The following is a 16,889-nucleotide window of genomic DNA, read 5'->3' on the forward strand; positions in this document are numbered from 1 at the left end:
TAGTGTGAAAACTAAATATAACCAGATGCAAGCATATTTTATATTCTACCAATAGTTAAAAAAAAAAACTATACCATTTCCTTCGGAGAGAATCCCTCAAAAAGAAAAAAAGGTCTTTCTTTGCTGCATTATTTATTTGAAACACTTAAAACCCTGTAATATGCGCATATCACAATTGGAGAGGATCGAGAGGAGCTCGCAAGATTTAGCCGGTGAGTCCGCCCAGGAGTCCACCGATGGTGCCGACGACTCCGCCGACGGCTCCGCCCACGGTTCCGAGCAGGCCGTTGAGGATGTTGGCGATGGCGGTCGGAATGGTGACGCCGAGAGCCACAAGAGCTCCGGTCACGTTCTGCAGGAGAGACTGCAGCTCGGCGCTGATCGGGCCGACGACGGACTGGAGGACATCGACGATCTGGCCAGCGGCGTCGAGCACCAGAGTCAGGATCTCGCCCACGGAGCTCACGACCTGGATGAGGATGTAGCCCAGGACGGTTCCGAGGATCGTCACGAGCTGACCAACGCCGAGAGCGAGCTGGCTGACGGCAGATTGGATGGCGGTGACCAGTTGATTGACGGTGGTGGTCACGGCGCCGGTCACGGTGCTCACGGCGGTGGACACGGCATCGGTGCCAGCGGGTGCTCCTGAGGAAGAGAGAAGATCAGCGGCGTTCCCAGAATGGGGCGGGAGAGGACTTACCATAGGCGACAGCCGCGACGGCCACGAGGACGGTAAGAGTGGTGAAGAAACGCATGTTGCTCAACTTGCTGATTGCTGCTGGAACTGATGCCTTCCTCTGGTTTTCCGGCGCTTTTATACGCGATCTTCTCTTCTGGAGCTTCTGCAGAAGCTGCAAAAACAAGAAGGAAGCTCGTGGAAGAGAACAAACCGCTTGTTTGTCCACGAGGCTGCTCGAAATCCTCGTGCATCTTTTGAGGTGTTTGACGAGAAACTCGTGGAGAAACAGATCAGCTTGAAAATTTGGAAGAAATGTATAAATAAATATTTTTGAAATTGCCGTTGCCTTAAAGTTCATGACGACATTTCTGAGACACATGCTTCAGTATATTAAACACAAGATTCGCGGGCGCCTTTTTGACGAGCTGATTAATTCTCTTCACACACTTTATTGTGAATAGATGATATCAAAAGAAACATGCTCAAATATTGATCTACTTCCATAAGAACTCGGGAAAATAGAATCGCATACAGATGATCAATTTGTGTATTGGCTAAATATTACTTAAGAAATTATATAAGAGTCGAATTGATATATTTATAATGAATGTACTATATCCGACGAAAACTGGCTTCAAAAATATGCTTTTGTATATCAGAATTTTCTTCATTTTGCGATAAAATCTGCAATAATATTTGCACATCAGTTCATTTCTCGTATTTTTATATCTCAAAAATATCTTCTCTAATGAGTTTTTTTCTAAAATTTTGCACGAGGATTTCGAGCAGCCTCGTGGACAAACAAGCGGTTTGTTCTCTTCCACGAGCTTCCTTCTTGTTTTTGCAGCTTCTGCAGAAGCTCCAGAAGAGAAGATCGCGTATAAAAGCGCCGGAAAACCAGAGGAAGACATCAGTTCCAGCAGCAATCAGCAAGTTGAGCAACATGCGTTTCTTCACCACTCTTACCGTCCTCGTGGCCGTCGCGGCTGTCGCCTATGGTAAGTCCTCTCCCGCCCCATTCTGGGAACGCCGCTGATCTTCTCTCTTCCTCAGGAGCACCCGCTGGCACCGATGCCGTGTCCACCGCCGTGAGCACCGTGACCGGCGCCGTGACCACCACCGTCAATCAACTGGTCACCGCCATCCAATCTGCCGTCAGCCAGCTCGCTCTCGGCGTTGGTCAGCTCGTGACGATCCTCGGAACCGTCCTGGGCTACATCCTCATCCAGGTCGTGAGCTCCGTGGGCGAGATCCTGACTCTGGTGCTCGACGCCGCTGGCCAGATCGTCGATGTCCTCCAGTCCGTCGTCGGCCCGATCAGCGCCGAGCTGCAGTCTCTCCTGCAGAACGTGACCGGAGCTCTTGTGGCTCTCGGCGTCACCATTCCGACCGCCATCGCCAACATCCTCAACGGCCTGCTCGGAACCGTGGGCGGAGCCGTCGGCGGAGTCGTCGGCACCATCGGTGGACTCCTGGGCGGACTCACCGGCTAAATCTTGCGAGCTCCTCTCGATCCTCTCCAATTGTGATATGCGCATATTACAGGGTTTTAAGTGTTTCAAATAAATAATGCAGCAAAGAAAGACCTTTTTTTCTTTTTGAGGGATTCTCTCCGAAGGAAATGGTAGATAAATAATTCAAAAACGCCGTGGAAGTAAAGTGATTATTCCTTTATTTCTCTTGCAACTTTCTTCAGGCTCTTCATGTGTTAGAGATATGCTCTCTAAATACATTTTATGGGTGTTTTAAGACTGATTAGATTCAGAATGATTGTTTAATAAAATGCAAATTTTGCCTTAATTACATTTGATCTAAAAATGCGCAAAATTGAATAAGCTTCTTGTTCAAAAAATGTCCTGAAACGCATTGAATGATTTCTGTAAACTATAAAATAAGAAATATCTGATCTACACATATCTTGAGATATGCGTGTATCTTCTGTTAGTGGCCCTCAATCGTTTTCTTATCTCTTCAGAATTACATGTTTTTCACAGGAGAATTACAATACGTACAATAATCGGTATGACTCTTTCAGGTGCATTTAACAATTGTCAACATTTATCTCTGATATCTTCAGCATAATGTACAGTTATGAGGGTTTCTGACATTTTTTTTGTGGTTTTCATGGGAGAAAACGTGCACAGTGGATAATGCAAATATCTTTCTGCAATTTGCTTACAATCATTGTGTATAACTAATTACGTGTATAATTAAAATTTCATTATTTTAAGTTACAATATTACATATACAATTCATATCTTTTTCATATTTTATCCATTTAGTGGGGACATTACCACTAGTCAATAATTATGAATAACATTTTATAAAGGCGTGCTCTATGGGTCTTTCAATTTAATGACTCCTTCTCGCCATCCTTTGACCAGATTCCTGCCCTATGTACACTCATGCACAGACTTTCAATTACAATTTGGATAAATTTTATCTATTAGAAAATAAGGGTGATTATCAGTTAGGAAAGGGGTATTTCTTCTTCATTATGGTTGTAGTTTAATAACACTGACGTCACAAATCACATTGTTTAAGGTATACCCTTTGTAAATCTTATGATCCTAGAGTTTTCTCTTCGGTAAAATGTTTCTCTTTGGTCTTAACGCCTCTAAAACACTCATGGTTTTTCCTTGTGTATAATTTTCCAGTGGGATTTCTCCACAATCGCACACACACACAGACATAAACATTTACTTCAGCGATATAACTACAATAATATTGTATATTTCTATATATGTCAAAGATATAACATTGCAACATAAATTTTATCATCTCCCAAAACATCTTCCAAAAAGTTTTTCCACTTGAAACTTTGCAATAGAAGTCATAAATCTGCAATAAAAGTATTCTGACATGTTTGGTAATTCTTCGCTTTCTCTCGTCCTTGTGTGGGTGGAAGAATTTCTTAAATATTTTATGCTTGTCCTGGAAACAGAGGTGAAGCCTAAGTTCTTAATGCTGCTGCAAGTATATTATGTAAATAAGTTCTCTCATGCTGACCACATATTTAAATTTATAATGCTTGCTTGATATTTATAAGACTTTTGGACCCAACACCAAATGTTTTTTTCTCTTTTTGTGTGTTGTGTTATGTGAAAATGATCCTTCCTAATGTCTAAACTTTTCTTTTATACCCACTCTGAGGTTTTCAATGCCTCACGGAATTTCTGAATTATTTACACTGAGGAAGTGGTTTTGGACTTAACGGAAGAAATTTATGAATGTTTCCCATATCAAATGATTATAAATTCAATAAAAATTGTCTCCAGAAGATGTTTTTTTTTTATCATTGAAGATTGCAACACGTGAAGTCTTCTTGTGTGTTTTCACTAAAGTAGGTTAAGACAACAATGTAAATTCTGTGCATAGAGAATCTTATAATATCTCTGTGTTGATCATCCGGAAACAGAGTGGTTCGGAGATGGAAATCCTGGTGGAAGTCCACAAAAACAGGGTTCAGGAGGTGAAGGTGCAAAACGGACGGTTCCGTGATTCAGAAATATTTTATAAATGTTTTTGTTCTCATAAGATTCGGGCGTAATTATGTCACATTTTATGTTTTCATTTATACAATGTCCATAACATTTAAGTATCCTTAATTATTTTACTCTTTCCTTCCTCAGAGATTTTATTTTTTAAATGCTAATCTACTGGACAATCTCCAAATGCGGAAAATTGTCCACTTCTTTAATACTCAATAATGACTAGAATTTGCAAGATCCTACTTATGTAGCTTCATTTGCATCGGCTCAAGAGCATGCATTTGATGGTTGTCTCACAATGTTTTTTAAAGTTGTTTTTGTCCATATAAATCGCCTTATGATCATGGGATGTAGTAAAAATACTCTCTCACACTATTCTGGTAAGCTATAACATTATTAATATTTCTTTAGTAACAACAATACTATCATTTTTCCTTGGGTTTTGGTTGAGACTCGCGCCTCGAGGGATTTTCCCTAAAAGAAACTCTCACTTGTCCGTATTTTCTGCATTATCGTACTTGAATCACACTTGTGGCCACGCAGGAGAGACTCCGGAGGAGCGTCAGTTGCCGAGGAGGAGTTTCAGGCAGTTGCGAATCCGATCGAAGGTGGGAAGATTGTCCAGGTGGCGTCAATGTGGGAAGAGCAGCGGTCGCGCTGTGCTCTTCAGCTTCATCTTCTTCTTGGAACCACTGCCGAAGTCGAATCGATACAGTGGTGAAATCCGAAGGCCTGTCTTCTCGGGGATGATCTTGAACTGCGCCTGCTCTTGGCTGGGCATCGGCTTCACGAGCAGCGGTCGCTTAACTGATGTCAGGAAGCCGTGCTCTCCGAGAGGACGAATGGTGCTGGGCATGAGGATTTTCTTGCAAGGCTCCGGCTTGATTTGCTGCGTATGACAATTCAGGGGTGAATACTTGTTGGGCTTGTAGATCGAGAAGATGTTGTTGATCAGACTGATAGCGTTGGAAGGCGGTGGTGATTGGACAAATGCTTCCTGAGGGTAGAAATTCGTATACTTGTGGTGCGCCGGATGCAATTCGGGATAGACTTTGTGCGTGAATTGAGACATCTTGTGCACCGGCGTCATTGGTTGGTAAAAGTCAGCACCGTAGGCTTCATTGTAGGCCAGATTGTTGATGTAACCCTCCGGCTGAGGTGGATCTAGAGAAGCTGAAGGCGTCTTGAGAATAGGCGGCGGCGGTTCGTAAAGCAGCAATTCTTCGGCACTTGGTATGCATTCGTCGATCAGACTGCCGTTGTTGTAGCGCTCCGCATTACTATTCTTCACCTTTGGCCGTCCAATGATGTTGGAGTTCTTGAATTGAAAGTCCTCTTCTTGGGGCGATGGTGATTTGTCCAATTCTTCCCAGTACTTTTCGAAGTCAAAGTTGAAGTCATCGAGTTCGATGTCTGTGGAATCAGAGGAAGTGTCGTCGTACTTGTTGGGCGGCTTCACTTCCAGCATGCTCTTTGTCTTCGTTGCGCCGTATCTATAGTCAGATATCTGAAATACGCTATCGTCATCGTACAGAGAAAGGCGTTTTCTATTCTTAGGTCTGTCACAGCAAATCAGCTGCTCCATTTCGTCCACAAAGCTGCTTCGAGTTCGTGTTGAGCGATCTTCGTTGCAGTCCAGCTGTGCGTCTTCATAGACACTGCTGTCGTCGTTGTGCGACAAGTCCTCACCATAGTAAAACCTTCTGCTGCGCGGTTGCTTGGCTGCCAATGCTCGGTCTTTGGCGTATCGCTTGAAGCGCCACATGCTCAGGGGAAGATCGTCCTCTTCTGACTCGTCAGGTCGATGGAGATCGTTTCGCACGCTCATCATATTTGACTCCTTGGCTAGGCACGATTCATTGACACAACCATCTCTATCGCAGATACGAGTGTATGATGATGGGAAGCTCCCGCCTTCGCCGTAAGAGTAGTTCCTCCGGCGGAAGTGGAAGTCATCCGGTGGGTAACCGTTTCGCACGTCTCTGTGGATCTTTGGCGAGGACTGGGTGACACTGAATGAGTGGGATTTAGGCACTAGAGCGCGTGGATTGGCTTTCTCGTACGACGACACTCCGAAGGAGTAGCTGCTGGACTTGGGATACTTGAACTCGCCGTATCTCGTCGGCGTTGTCGGTTTGATTGGTATGAAAGTGAATCTGTCCATGTCGCTATTTCCATTGTAATCCCTCCTATCGTATCCGCGTCTCATCCGCCTGCCGCCTCTGAACTCCCTGAAATCATCCTCCTCGTCCACGCTCTGATTGGAGTAGATATTGTCTGTGTACCAGGATGGATCGAGAGCCTCTTGCTTGGGATACCGCTTGAGCTTGTCCTGCCGCTGACTCCAGTAGCGCTTGTCCGTGTTGCAGTCATAGCGCATCCGTCGCTCCACGTTGTACTTGTGCAGACGCATCGCCTCCAATTTGCTCTCCCGGAATCTCTCCCACTTCTCACGATCGCGCTCCATACGACAATTGGCACACTTCCGCCGACTCTCCGTGTGCTTGTGACGCTCATAATTTGCATTTTTGTCCCTCTTGCGTCCCGTGTCGCACTTTTCGTTGCCATTTTTGTCCCGATCCGGCTTCACAGGCTCTGGCTGTCACACTTCCTGCAGATACTTCACCGGACACACACCCTGGCGATTCTCGGCTGAGCGCACCATGACCATGCCGCCCACTTCCTCGCCGACCTGCAAACGAGGGGAGCATGAAAACCCACTGACATTCAGTCTGAGACATATTCAAAATGCCCCATATCATTATACTGAGTGACTTGAATTCCCTCCATTTCACCACATAAATAATGGCACCGAAGAATAAGCATAGAAAGAGAGTGGAATAATGGAAATTCTTTGCATTTTAAGCTCACTAATCCTACGATGAAAAATTAAAGTTCACCCACTGAGGAATGGAGCGAAATTGACCTTAAAGAAAATAAGGAGAGATCATTGAAGGCAATTGCAGATGAAAAATTCATCCGAGAAACGACTTTTTTTATCGTGTCTCCAATGGAAATTTTCTCCGTGTGCCATTCACTTTTTTTTTCACCCTCAGGATGGGGAAAAAAGCGCGAGATTGATGTGTGAGCTTTCACGGAACGCAGAAAGTATAATGACATCCGAGAGAGAGAAATCGTTTTGCTCCACGAGATTTGTTGGCAGTCTTCATTTATCATTGTTACAATCATATAGACATTTGAGAAAGGTGATAGTTTAAATTCTCTTGAATTATATTCAAATTTAATTGACAGAATGTAGCTTCATTGTGTAGAATCCTGTCTCAGAGTGCTAAAGTCAAATATTTTGAAAGTGGAGCTAATGTAGCGACTTGTGCTCACGAGAAAACACTGAGATCTTATTACTAATTTACGGGTCTTACTTGAAGGTCTTACCTTCATTTGGGAGAATGAATCGCTAATAATTCAATAGCTCTGAATGTTAATAGAATACACAATATATCCTTCGATAGAGTAGTGGAATTATAAATGGGAAAATGATTGCCATTCGTTCTTCCCAAAGTTTAAATGTGAAACACAAGAAGCCATAAAGTTTATTCGGAGTATTTTGGTACAGCACTTTCAATGTGAGTCAATTTATTCGTTTATTTAAATTTATATATATATTTTCAATTTACTTAACAAATGTCCTGGGATTATTTCAATGTTTCGTGCTCTATTTTATATACAAGCACATTATGTATCTCCAAAGGGAAAATCTAAGTGGAAAAGGAACGGCAATACCTGAATAACTATCTGGTCTCGCAGCAAAGTCATTCCGCTGTCGCCACGCTCGCCGTCACTGACTTGTAGATTGTGGGTGACCTGCAGAGGCTTCTCGCCAGCAGCCAGTCTTGTGCAGTACTTTGATGGGAAGTATCCAACGCGCCCCAGGCATTTTCCCTTCCACCAGTCGGTGTCTGACGTGTCAATTACCGTCACCTGCAAATGCGGAACACACCTAATTGTCACATTTGGGAACGCTTTCCACCCAACACACTCAGTTGCAAAGTGTAACAAGCGTAATTGATCCCAGCCACGGGCCAGAGATCGTGTTTATCTATCAAGCTCTCCAAATCAATCCCAATAATTGGGTCACTCGATATTTTTCCACCTGAAATATCCACACTGCAATAGTTCTCGCATGATACAAATCATTTTGCTGGCAGCGTTGTCACGAAAGGCTGAATATTCGTGTGTGAAGTGCGAAATATGCATCGTCAAAATGTACGATAGATTGCCTTTTAATTTTCTTATTTCCCTGCGGGCTTTTTCCACCCGTCTATCATATCCACACTCCTGCTGGTTGGGAGAGTGTGAATGAGGCTCACCTTGTAGCCAGCTTTGAGGTCGAGTTCATCCTGATGGCGCGCTTTGAAGTTGTACAGCACAACATAGAGGTTCGTCGGCAGCAAACGATGAGGTTTCTGTTCGGCCAAAAGTATACAATACACACCATTATATGTATAATCGCTAATGCTGATTTTCTAAAGACTTTTTTCATGAATCTTTATGTTTCAAGTTGCGAGAATATCACATAAATTTTGATTGAATGTAGAAAGAAAAGCAATGCAAATGTTATTAAGAAGCGACAAAGTAAGCATGAATGCAGTTTATAATTTTCTGTTTGCTCCTGAAATGTCGCCTCAATGCCCTCGAGGCCAAATATTATTTCTGCTCTGAGCTTAATGTACATTCCTACTCATATTTAGTTTATTTAGTGCTTTTTTGCAGACATCACTCAATCACAGCCGTGCACCTGACATTTTTTTTTTGCAAATTCTGAGTGGCTTGTGTGATGCTGAGAGTTGAAAAATAAGTGCAAATATTTCATTCGCAAATGCAATCAAGAGCTTTCCAGGAAGCCGTGTTACTACCAACAAATAAATCCCAACGAAATACATCCCGAGCTCTCTAAATATTCAAATAATGTCACAATATAGAACGTCCAGGAAAACATCCGCCCTCGGGAATTCCAACAGGATAATGCACTCGCCTGTGTTTGCACACTGAAGTGCACTGAATAAAGATGTAGCACAGATCAATTGAAGGATAAGACATGGTACAAAGATGTACCATCAAATGTTTCCATCATACTGAGCTTCCAGGCATTCGTGGAAATGATATTAAATATTAATTGAATTGGATGTTCGGAAAATAATTGATCGGCTTTCTCCATTGCAGTGCGACTGACCATTAATAATTAGCCATCGGGATTCGGTTCGCATCAAGTTAAAATGGATTATGGCAATTTCACTTTGACGGCATCGTGAAAAATTCACACTTGACGTGAGTCTTCAGGCGAAAGAATCCAATGCGCGAAATAAAATCAATGAAAGCATGCGCCACCTGATTCTGCCTTACGGGAGATGGACAAGGTGAGGTGCTGGCCGACGACAGGCTCTTCTCCACGTCGTCTGGCAAGTCCACTGATCCTGTGCGGAGTCCTCGGTTGGCGTACAGAAGCTTTCGCTGCTGCTGCGATGGACTCGATGGAGCTGAAGTGACAGTGAAGATATTGATTTTCTAAAATTCATTCCAATTAAATAATTAGAAATCGGTTTAATATCCTCTTGGTGAAGTCTTTATGTCATGGTAATTTTCTGATTACAAGAGAATAAGGAAAACTTTCTTCGTCTACAATATGGGTAAATTGTTTTCCATACACAAGAATCTTCGCAAGAATAGAAATGAGATTGTCAGAGTATTTTATTCGTCATAATCCAAATTCATTCAGAGACTTTTCATGCATTATGACATGAGATGATTAGGAGTGCACATGAACTCCTCTATTTGGGTTTAAGGTATTTTAGATCAAACATGTTTGCAGTCACTGCAATGTCTCTCGTGAGGACAGTTATCCTGTGGCTTTCGGGGAAAAGCTAAACACACTTGACACTACCCATGAAGGTGTAGTCAGAGTTTGAGCCACTGTACAGTGTTAAACTCTGCCGACATTATCAATAAAGCACAGCTTTCAATGCAAAAAGTATTAATATACTCACAGTGCAGGCGACTGTTGTTCGACGGGGGCGTGCTGTGCTCCAAGGCGCCTCCTGATCCTCCGTGATAGTTTGAGCTCGACGGTCCCGCGTGACCACCTCGTCGTCTCATCTGGCCATGGAGTTCGGAGGACTCTGGCGAGTCCAAGCTCAGCGACTTCATTCGCAAATTCAATTTCTGGCGTCGCGGCGAATGAGGGGCTGCTTGTATTGCAAGAAAAAGTGGCACACACGAATTGGAAGAGAGGAAAAAGACAGTTATAGTTCCGGAATAACGTCCATAATTCAATATCAGAGTAACACAACAAAAACTATGTACTATAGACATTGATAAATTGAATATTTGCAACATTGCAGAGCAAGAAGTAAGCATTCAAGAAGCATCTCTCTCAGTGACATTTGGTCTCCCTTTCTCTCACGTCTTCGAGACTCTGTGTGCCAGTTTGAATGCAGAATTCATTTACCAACTCTCTGTGACATTATGCGGATCCTTGTTCTAATGATGTGAACTGGAGCTGTTAAGGGATGTTCCAGCAGCAGGTAATCTAACACGGACTGATTAGACCACTGGAAAGTGGGTTAAGTGCCAAAATAGCTTTTCGCTTGACATTTTGCTGCTCCACACATATTGAAAACACAGGAGAATCGAGACGATATTATATGGCAACATTCCCTTCTGAAAGTCAGATAATATTAAATTCCTCCATAAAAGCTCGTATTTTTAGCACTGCGCGCTGTAAAAATGTTTCGAATTTGACGGAGAGAAAGGGAAAAAAAGCTCTCTACATTTTCGCTGAGCGTGAGGGACAAATTGCAGAATTTAAGCACAAAATGTGATTTAGCAATCTCAGTGGATGACACAGACAGACCTTGCCATTCGGAGACAGAGATGCGAGAAAAGCTCAACGGGCAACCAAATACTTACGTCACGACATTCACATCAAAAGCTCACGAGTGCAGACACTTTGTCTCTACCATTCAGCTCTATTTATAACATTCCACATGTCGACACAATCACATTGAGGGAGACAGTGTTCTGTTTGCTATTTTTTCCGTGGATAATTAAATATTAACTCCCGACTCACAAAAGACAGAGTCAGAAGTGCGAAATAAAACAGTTGAAAATGAAGATCGAGTGAATTAAGTGTAGAAAAAAAGAAGAGAAAATGACTTGTAACGAAGAAATAAAATGTATTTTTACGCTCATTACAATTTTCCTCCCTCTCTCATTCTCGCTCTAAAATAATCAATCTTTATGTGTTATCACAGATTCTGGGCGGGTGTTTCAAAAGATAAATTAATAAAGAATTAAATTTCCATTAGAAATAGATAACAGAATAAACCAGAAATTTATCGGTGAAGATTCAATTACGACTTGGCTAGCTTTCACGTGCAAATTTTCTAGATCTTCTCTCTCTCACTAATTAAGAGTTATTTATGCTCCGAGAGCGCTTTCTGGAGTTTTGCCCAACATTTTGGCATGGCTTGGACTTTTTCTCTCGAAAATATCCTCCATCTTTATATACAATTATTTCCCTACATATAAACCATAAACATTTTAAGTGAAAATTGAACTGAAAATTATAATGAGTATTGAACGACTTTTCACCGATTCTCTCTTTATAGTTTTGCCCAAATTTCTCAATTAACATAAATTCAACATAATGGCATGGTTCGGACTTATTTCAAAGAATTTTTTTTTATCCATTTTTATCTACAGTAATTTCAGTATATATAAATAATCGTGATTTTCAATTGGTGCCTATTAATAAATTCACATTATAAATTGAACTAAAGTGAGAAAAAATCCACGATTATATGAAAATGTTTTGAAACAATAAACTATTTATAGTGTGATAAGTATTGCAGGTATAATTTCTAATAATAAAATTGAACAGAACTTGGCGTCAATTTGCAACTTTATGTGTTTGGCAAGGAAAAACAAAGAAAAAAAACATAAGAAACTGTATTACGGCAACAATTTTTCAGAATCTACTTCCTTCCAGCGTGTTTTGTTTTAATGTTTTTTTTTCTCTCTCTCAAAATTTATCATTCTAAACGAATTGCGATGTATCATTACACAAAAGAAAAGAAATTCAACAAAATACACACAATGTCTTATTTGACTTTCTTTCTAGCTCCTCTCTTGGGAGGCGGAATATCTTCAACCTCTTCAGCTACCAAGCAAAGGGGCTGACCAAACGGTCTCGTTCCCTCCGTACCTGATTCTGGAATTAATATGGAGGAGGGGAGAGAAAAAAGAAGAAAAGAAATGTGTTACATTTTCACGTATTGACCAAAAAGAACGACAGTCCTTATGAGGTAAACAAACATAAAAAAAAAATAGAACACACTCAAGCACGACATTATGTAAGAAAACCAAACAGAACGGAGGTTAGTCTGAAAAGAAAATTAATTTGAAACCTCAAAAGAAGCGGAAATTAAATAAAGTCCTCGGTTGAATTGTGCATCGATTACACTGAAAAACAAAGTCACATGAAATCTTCTCTCCTGGCAATGTAATTTTACTAGTACGAAAGAAATAGAGGAAAAATCGATATGTAAACTTTGGCAGAAACCGAAAGTGGAGAGAAGACGGACGAAACTCTTAAAGAATCACATCAAAGGAAATTTCCAGTGTTTTGTATGGGAGTAATAAATAGTATAAAATTAATAATATTGTTGAGAAGAAAAACACACACATAGATGTAAAAATATTCTCTACGGACATTTGAGGAGCAAACTTCGGGGAGTAATTATACAATAATTTGGTGGCAAAAAGAAATGTCATCAATTGTGTGTGGTGGACAGAGTTCAAAGTGGTGTGATTAAAAAGACGCAGAAATGAAAGATAAGGTAAAGAACGGAATGAGACGCCCATGATGATGATACATTGCAAATTACTTTCAGGAAGCGATATAGACCGATGCTGAGCAGACCGTAAGCGTCCACGACCAAAACCTGAGAGTGGGCGGAAACCTGCAAACAGGCGTCTCCTTGTTCCGGTGTCAAAAGCTCCCGGCGGTGTGGTGCTATTTGCAACCATTGGGACCGGAATACGGCAATCTGTGTGTGGAAACAGCAACACAAGGAATAAAACTAATGACTTCTGTTGAATGTTTCGTACTTGTGGTGTGTGTGTGTGTGTGTGTCTCCTGATGCTTTAAGTGTGTGACGCCTTTGGCCGAAATTCACTTGGCAAGTTTCAACCAGGAAATTGAGGTTGTTGCATTCAAAAGTAACCTACTTTCTTCTGCATCAACTTTGTTAAAGGCCCAATGCAGTGGATTTCAAGATATATATATCAAGCAGATTCAAGTCCAAATTTAAATTAATTGCAACATTTTATACCAGTTCAATGACCATTAGCAGTGAAATTGCTATAAATTCTCCTGCATAAAATTTATTACCAGTTTCTTTACTCAGAGAAAATCACAAGTGAGGCGATTAAACTCAATAATACATATCAAATTTGCTTCTGAGCTTGTGAAATCAGTCGCGGAACTTGAGAAAGATTTAGCCTAGATAGGTTGAATCCCCAAAGAAAATTTGAAGGACTTCTAGAAACTCACTAATGAGCTAAGAAAAACTTAAGGCGCTGTCTAAACTTTGTCTTTCTACATTGCATGCTTCAATACTATTTCTTTAAAATCCTATTGAAAATTTCAAAACGATACTCAATCTTCTGGTGTGTCCTAAAACAAACCTTTTTTTTCTTGAGCTTTTACATACAATCTCAAAGCTTCAGTTATTTGTGATTGCAACACCTTTTCAATTTAAAAAAACAACTGCATAAAAACTTGTTGCGAAACATTCGAAGAGATCATAATCTTACGCGCGATAAGCTCATTCATCAAGTTGCTTCGCATTTTTCTGCAAAGTGTTCCGAACCACTCCATTTTCTCTTAAGGCACAACAGAAGAAAGAAAAATAAAGAGACTAAGGAAACTCAAGCCAATCCAGTGTGATTGAGTGAGGGAAAATGAGGGAAAATGTTGCGGAATTAAAAAGAAAAATACTCTGTGTGCGGATACAAAGTGTGTTGGGAGTTCGAAATGAACAGAAAAATGTGATTGTCCGATCATCTGCACCAGTGACATAGACGAAAAATGTCATCTAGACAGGTCAAGACTGAGGCTGAGAGCAATATCTAGAAGGTGATAGTGAGAAAGAAACATGTAGAGAGACACTAAAGAGGAATGATAACGGATAAAATGAAAAGACACTACAGAATCACTAATAGTGTGATCATTTGAATTGACGGATATCAACGGAGAAAAATGCTGCAAAGAGTCTATAAAGTGATTTTGTAAGCGACTACGAAGCGCAATTTGTTTCTGTCTCAAAAAATTCGGAAGAAGATGTAGAGGCAAAAAGGACATTCGAGATGCTGTCACTGAAAGATCGCAGATCGAGAGCAAACGCCAGTGGACGCTAAAGAGTTGTGGAGGTGCAAATGGACCTGAGCTCGAGACATCGGCCAGTGGGGCCACGAGGCCCTGGCGCTGCTGCGGCGCTCCGGTCGGGGGCGCTGGCTTGGGCGGCGCGCGTCGCAGTGCTGAGCGCTCTGGACACTCGGGCGCCTTGATAACAATGTCCGGCGGCGCTGCGGCTCCGCCATTGCCCGTTTTCTCGCTGCCCTTGTTCGAGATCTCCCCCGCCTGTTTCAATACCTGATAGATTTGGTCTATCTCATTGGGCTCTACAGATGAGATATGAACAGAAAAGTGCGCATTATTCATCACTCAAGGTGCCCAGCGACTGTAATCATCAACCGATGCCCAGACGATTGCATAATATGCTTGCCAAATTTACAGCAACTCATTAGTTATTAAAAACACACTCTTGTTAGTCGCTCGAATCGCTTCAGCCGAATATAAGGCATGTATACGTTTCGATCGAGCCACAATATTGCAAGGCAAAACAATAATTTCAACTATGAAAGCATTTTGTTCTCGGTTATTTATCGCCGCAAAAAGCATCATCATTATTTTGCATGCCAAATCTTTGCCTGGGTACCTAAATCATAGGATTCTCGTCTCGTTGACAATTGCCGCGAGAGGAGACTTGGTCCTTCCCCTTCAAAGAGGAAATTTAATAGAGATATGAAAATAAAATCTCGATTTTTACTGTTACACCGCAAAAGACATTGGAAATCGTATATTTTCCTCCTCTCTCAAACCCACCCATCATCGATCAAATACGGGAGGCTCTGATTTTGGGGAGTTGTGGGGAGGCAAAGCTCTCGGAAATCAAGAACCGAACGTGAATGGTAAACATAAGGAGAGAAAACCATGCGGGAATACTCACTTTCTTCCTCCACTTCAACCCTGTTCTCAATCTCTGAGGTGCTCTTCTGTCGTCTCAGTAGTTTCTGCTTGACTTGGCATTTGGGAAGCTGCGACGCACAATCCGCGTGAGCATTCATCTTGCAGATCCGACACCGAAGTCCCTGGCGAGTGTGTCCTGAGACAGACGTTATTGATTAAAACTCAGTCAGAATGCATTGAAATGCCCGAAGACAATCTATCCATTTCAATATCTTATTATGATTCTACACTCAATCTTCAATCCTAATTATATTCCTGGTTAACAGATCAGCGGCATCATTAATAATTTGAAACGCCCTGTGAATAGTTTATCATCCAATTTACAATTGAAGCTTCTATGTTGTGAAATTTATGTGTGATCACAAATAATTAATCGCAAATTAAGGGTGCGGTTGCAACTAGGCTGAAGAAATTTATTGTGTTATTAAGTAAGGTTAATGTCGATATGATCAATTTCCATATCCATCAAGGAAAATCAACATTCTTTATTATTTTTACTGAACAATGTTAGGAAATTTGTTGTAAAATCATTGAGTGGAAGATTCTGAGAAGGTTTTCTAAGTGAATATTTTGGCCTAAATATATCCCAGAAAGAGCCGGAAGCAGTCTAAGCCAGAGATTACCAGAGACTTGAGGCTTACTTTGGTTACTGTTTTTAAAACACATGTAATGCCGTGTGTTAGAGCTCGGCTAAGAATCACAGAGTTGCAACCCACGCTAAATTAGCTGCGGATTCGTCTTACTATGGTTTCTGCTCACCTCTGAGTACTTGAGAACAAACATCGCACGGTGTTATCTTCTTATAGGTGTACTCTTGCAAATTGTGGGTGTCTCCATCCCCGACGCGGATCCTCTCTGGCGCCGCCGCCGCTCCATTCTTCCTGCATTTGTGCACATGGAAAGAGACAAAAGAAGTTTTCCGCGAGGGAAAATACGTGAGAGTTCTTGAAATTACAAAATGGAACATCTGCGAATGCTGTCATTTGACACAAAATACAATTTAATAGTCTAATTTCATATGCACTGTCCTACAGAAGATGGTAATTTATGCAAGGAAAATTTTCAGGACGAGACAGACATACAAGTTTAATCACGTTGAAAAGTAATTAAGCAACTTTTGGGATGGAATACAAATTATACACAACACGAATGATATGAGAAAGATATATAATGGTTAGATGTGTGGTTTGTGGTATTAAATTCTAATACAATCAATTGATTACAGTGCATACAAATGTATATAATTCAATGAATATATAACAATAGAAGAAGAAACATCCCGGATTTTCCACTGAATAGTTTTGTCGTGCATGATTCATGAGCAAAATTCTTGTGAAAGATGCATAGTAAAGAGATGACGAGGAAACTACGAGGAGTGGGGAAAATGAGG

General features: G+C 41.3%; 2 protein-coding genes across 12 annotated transcripts in view; both read right to left on the reverse strand.

The window, feature by feature from the left end:
* Positions 1-2,256: 2,256 nt before the first annotated feature.
* LOC132264351 (uncharacterized) lies at positions 2,257-6,668 on the reverse strand. Its single transcript, XM_059764521.1, has one exon. It carries the CDS (start codon positions 6,635-6,637, stop codon positions 4,802-4,804), a length of 1,836 nt encoding a protein of 611 aa, XP_059620504.1. The 5' UTR covers positions 6,638-6,668; the 3' UTR covers positions 2,257-4,801.
* Positions 6,669-6,749: 81 nt separating this feature from the next.
* Positions 6,750-16,889, reverse strand: part of LOC132264349 (uncharacterized) — a 54,682-nt gene continuing 44,542 nt past the window's right edge. For 9 of the 11 annotated variants that reach the window (XM_059764512.1, XM_059764511.1, XM_059764510.1 and 6 more), the window contains 8 exons: positions 16,259-16,380; positions 15,480-15,635; positions 14,632-14,871; positions 10,173-10,373; positions 9,517-9,665; positions 8,499-8,594; positions 7,912-8,109; positions 6,750-6,862 (listed from right to left, as the gene is read on the reverse strand). In XM_059764512.1, the coding sequence (XP_059620495.1) occupies positions 6,773-6,862; positions 7,912-8,109; positions 8,499-8,594; positions 9,517-9,665; positions 10,173-10,373; positions 14,632-14,871; positions 15,480-15,635; positions 16,259-16,380 (1,252 nt within the window). In that variant the 3' untranslated portion in view covers positions 6,750-6,772. Of the gene's footprint in view, positions 6,863-7,911; positions 8,110-8,498; positions 8,595-9,516; positions 9,666-10,172; positions 10,374-14,631; positions 14,872-15,188; positions 15,249-15,479; positions 15,636-16,258; positions 16,381-16,889 lie in introns of all 11 variants that reach the window. The other 2 variants (XM_059764514.1, XM_059764519.1) reach the window with 2 other exon arrangements.

This window comes from Phlebotomus argentipes, unplaced genomic scaffold, assembly GCF_947086385.1.
Source record: "Phlebotomus argentipes unplaced genomic scaffold, Phlebotomus argentipes genome assembly contig_32, whole genome shotgun sequence".
Taxonomy (NCBI): Eukaryota; Metazoa; Arthropoda; class Insecta; order Diptera; family Psychodidae; genus Phlebotomus; species Phlebotomus argentipes.

Excerpts from the sequence above, each read along its gene's own strand:
- LOC132264351 (XM_059764521.1), bottom strand. The coding sequence starts at position 6,637 with ATGGAGCGCGATCGTGAGAAGTGGGAGAGATTCCGGGAGAGCAAATTG.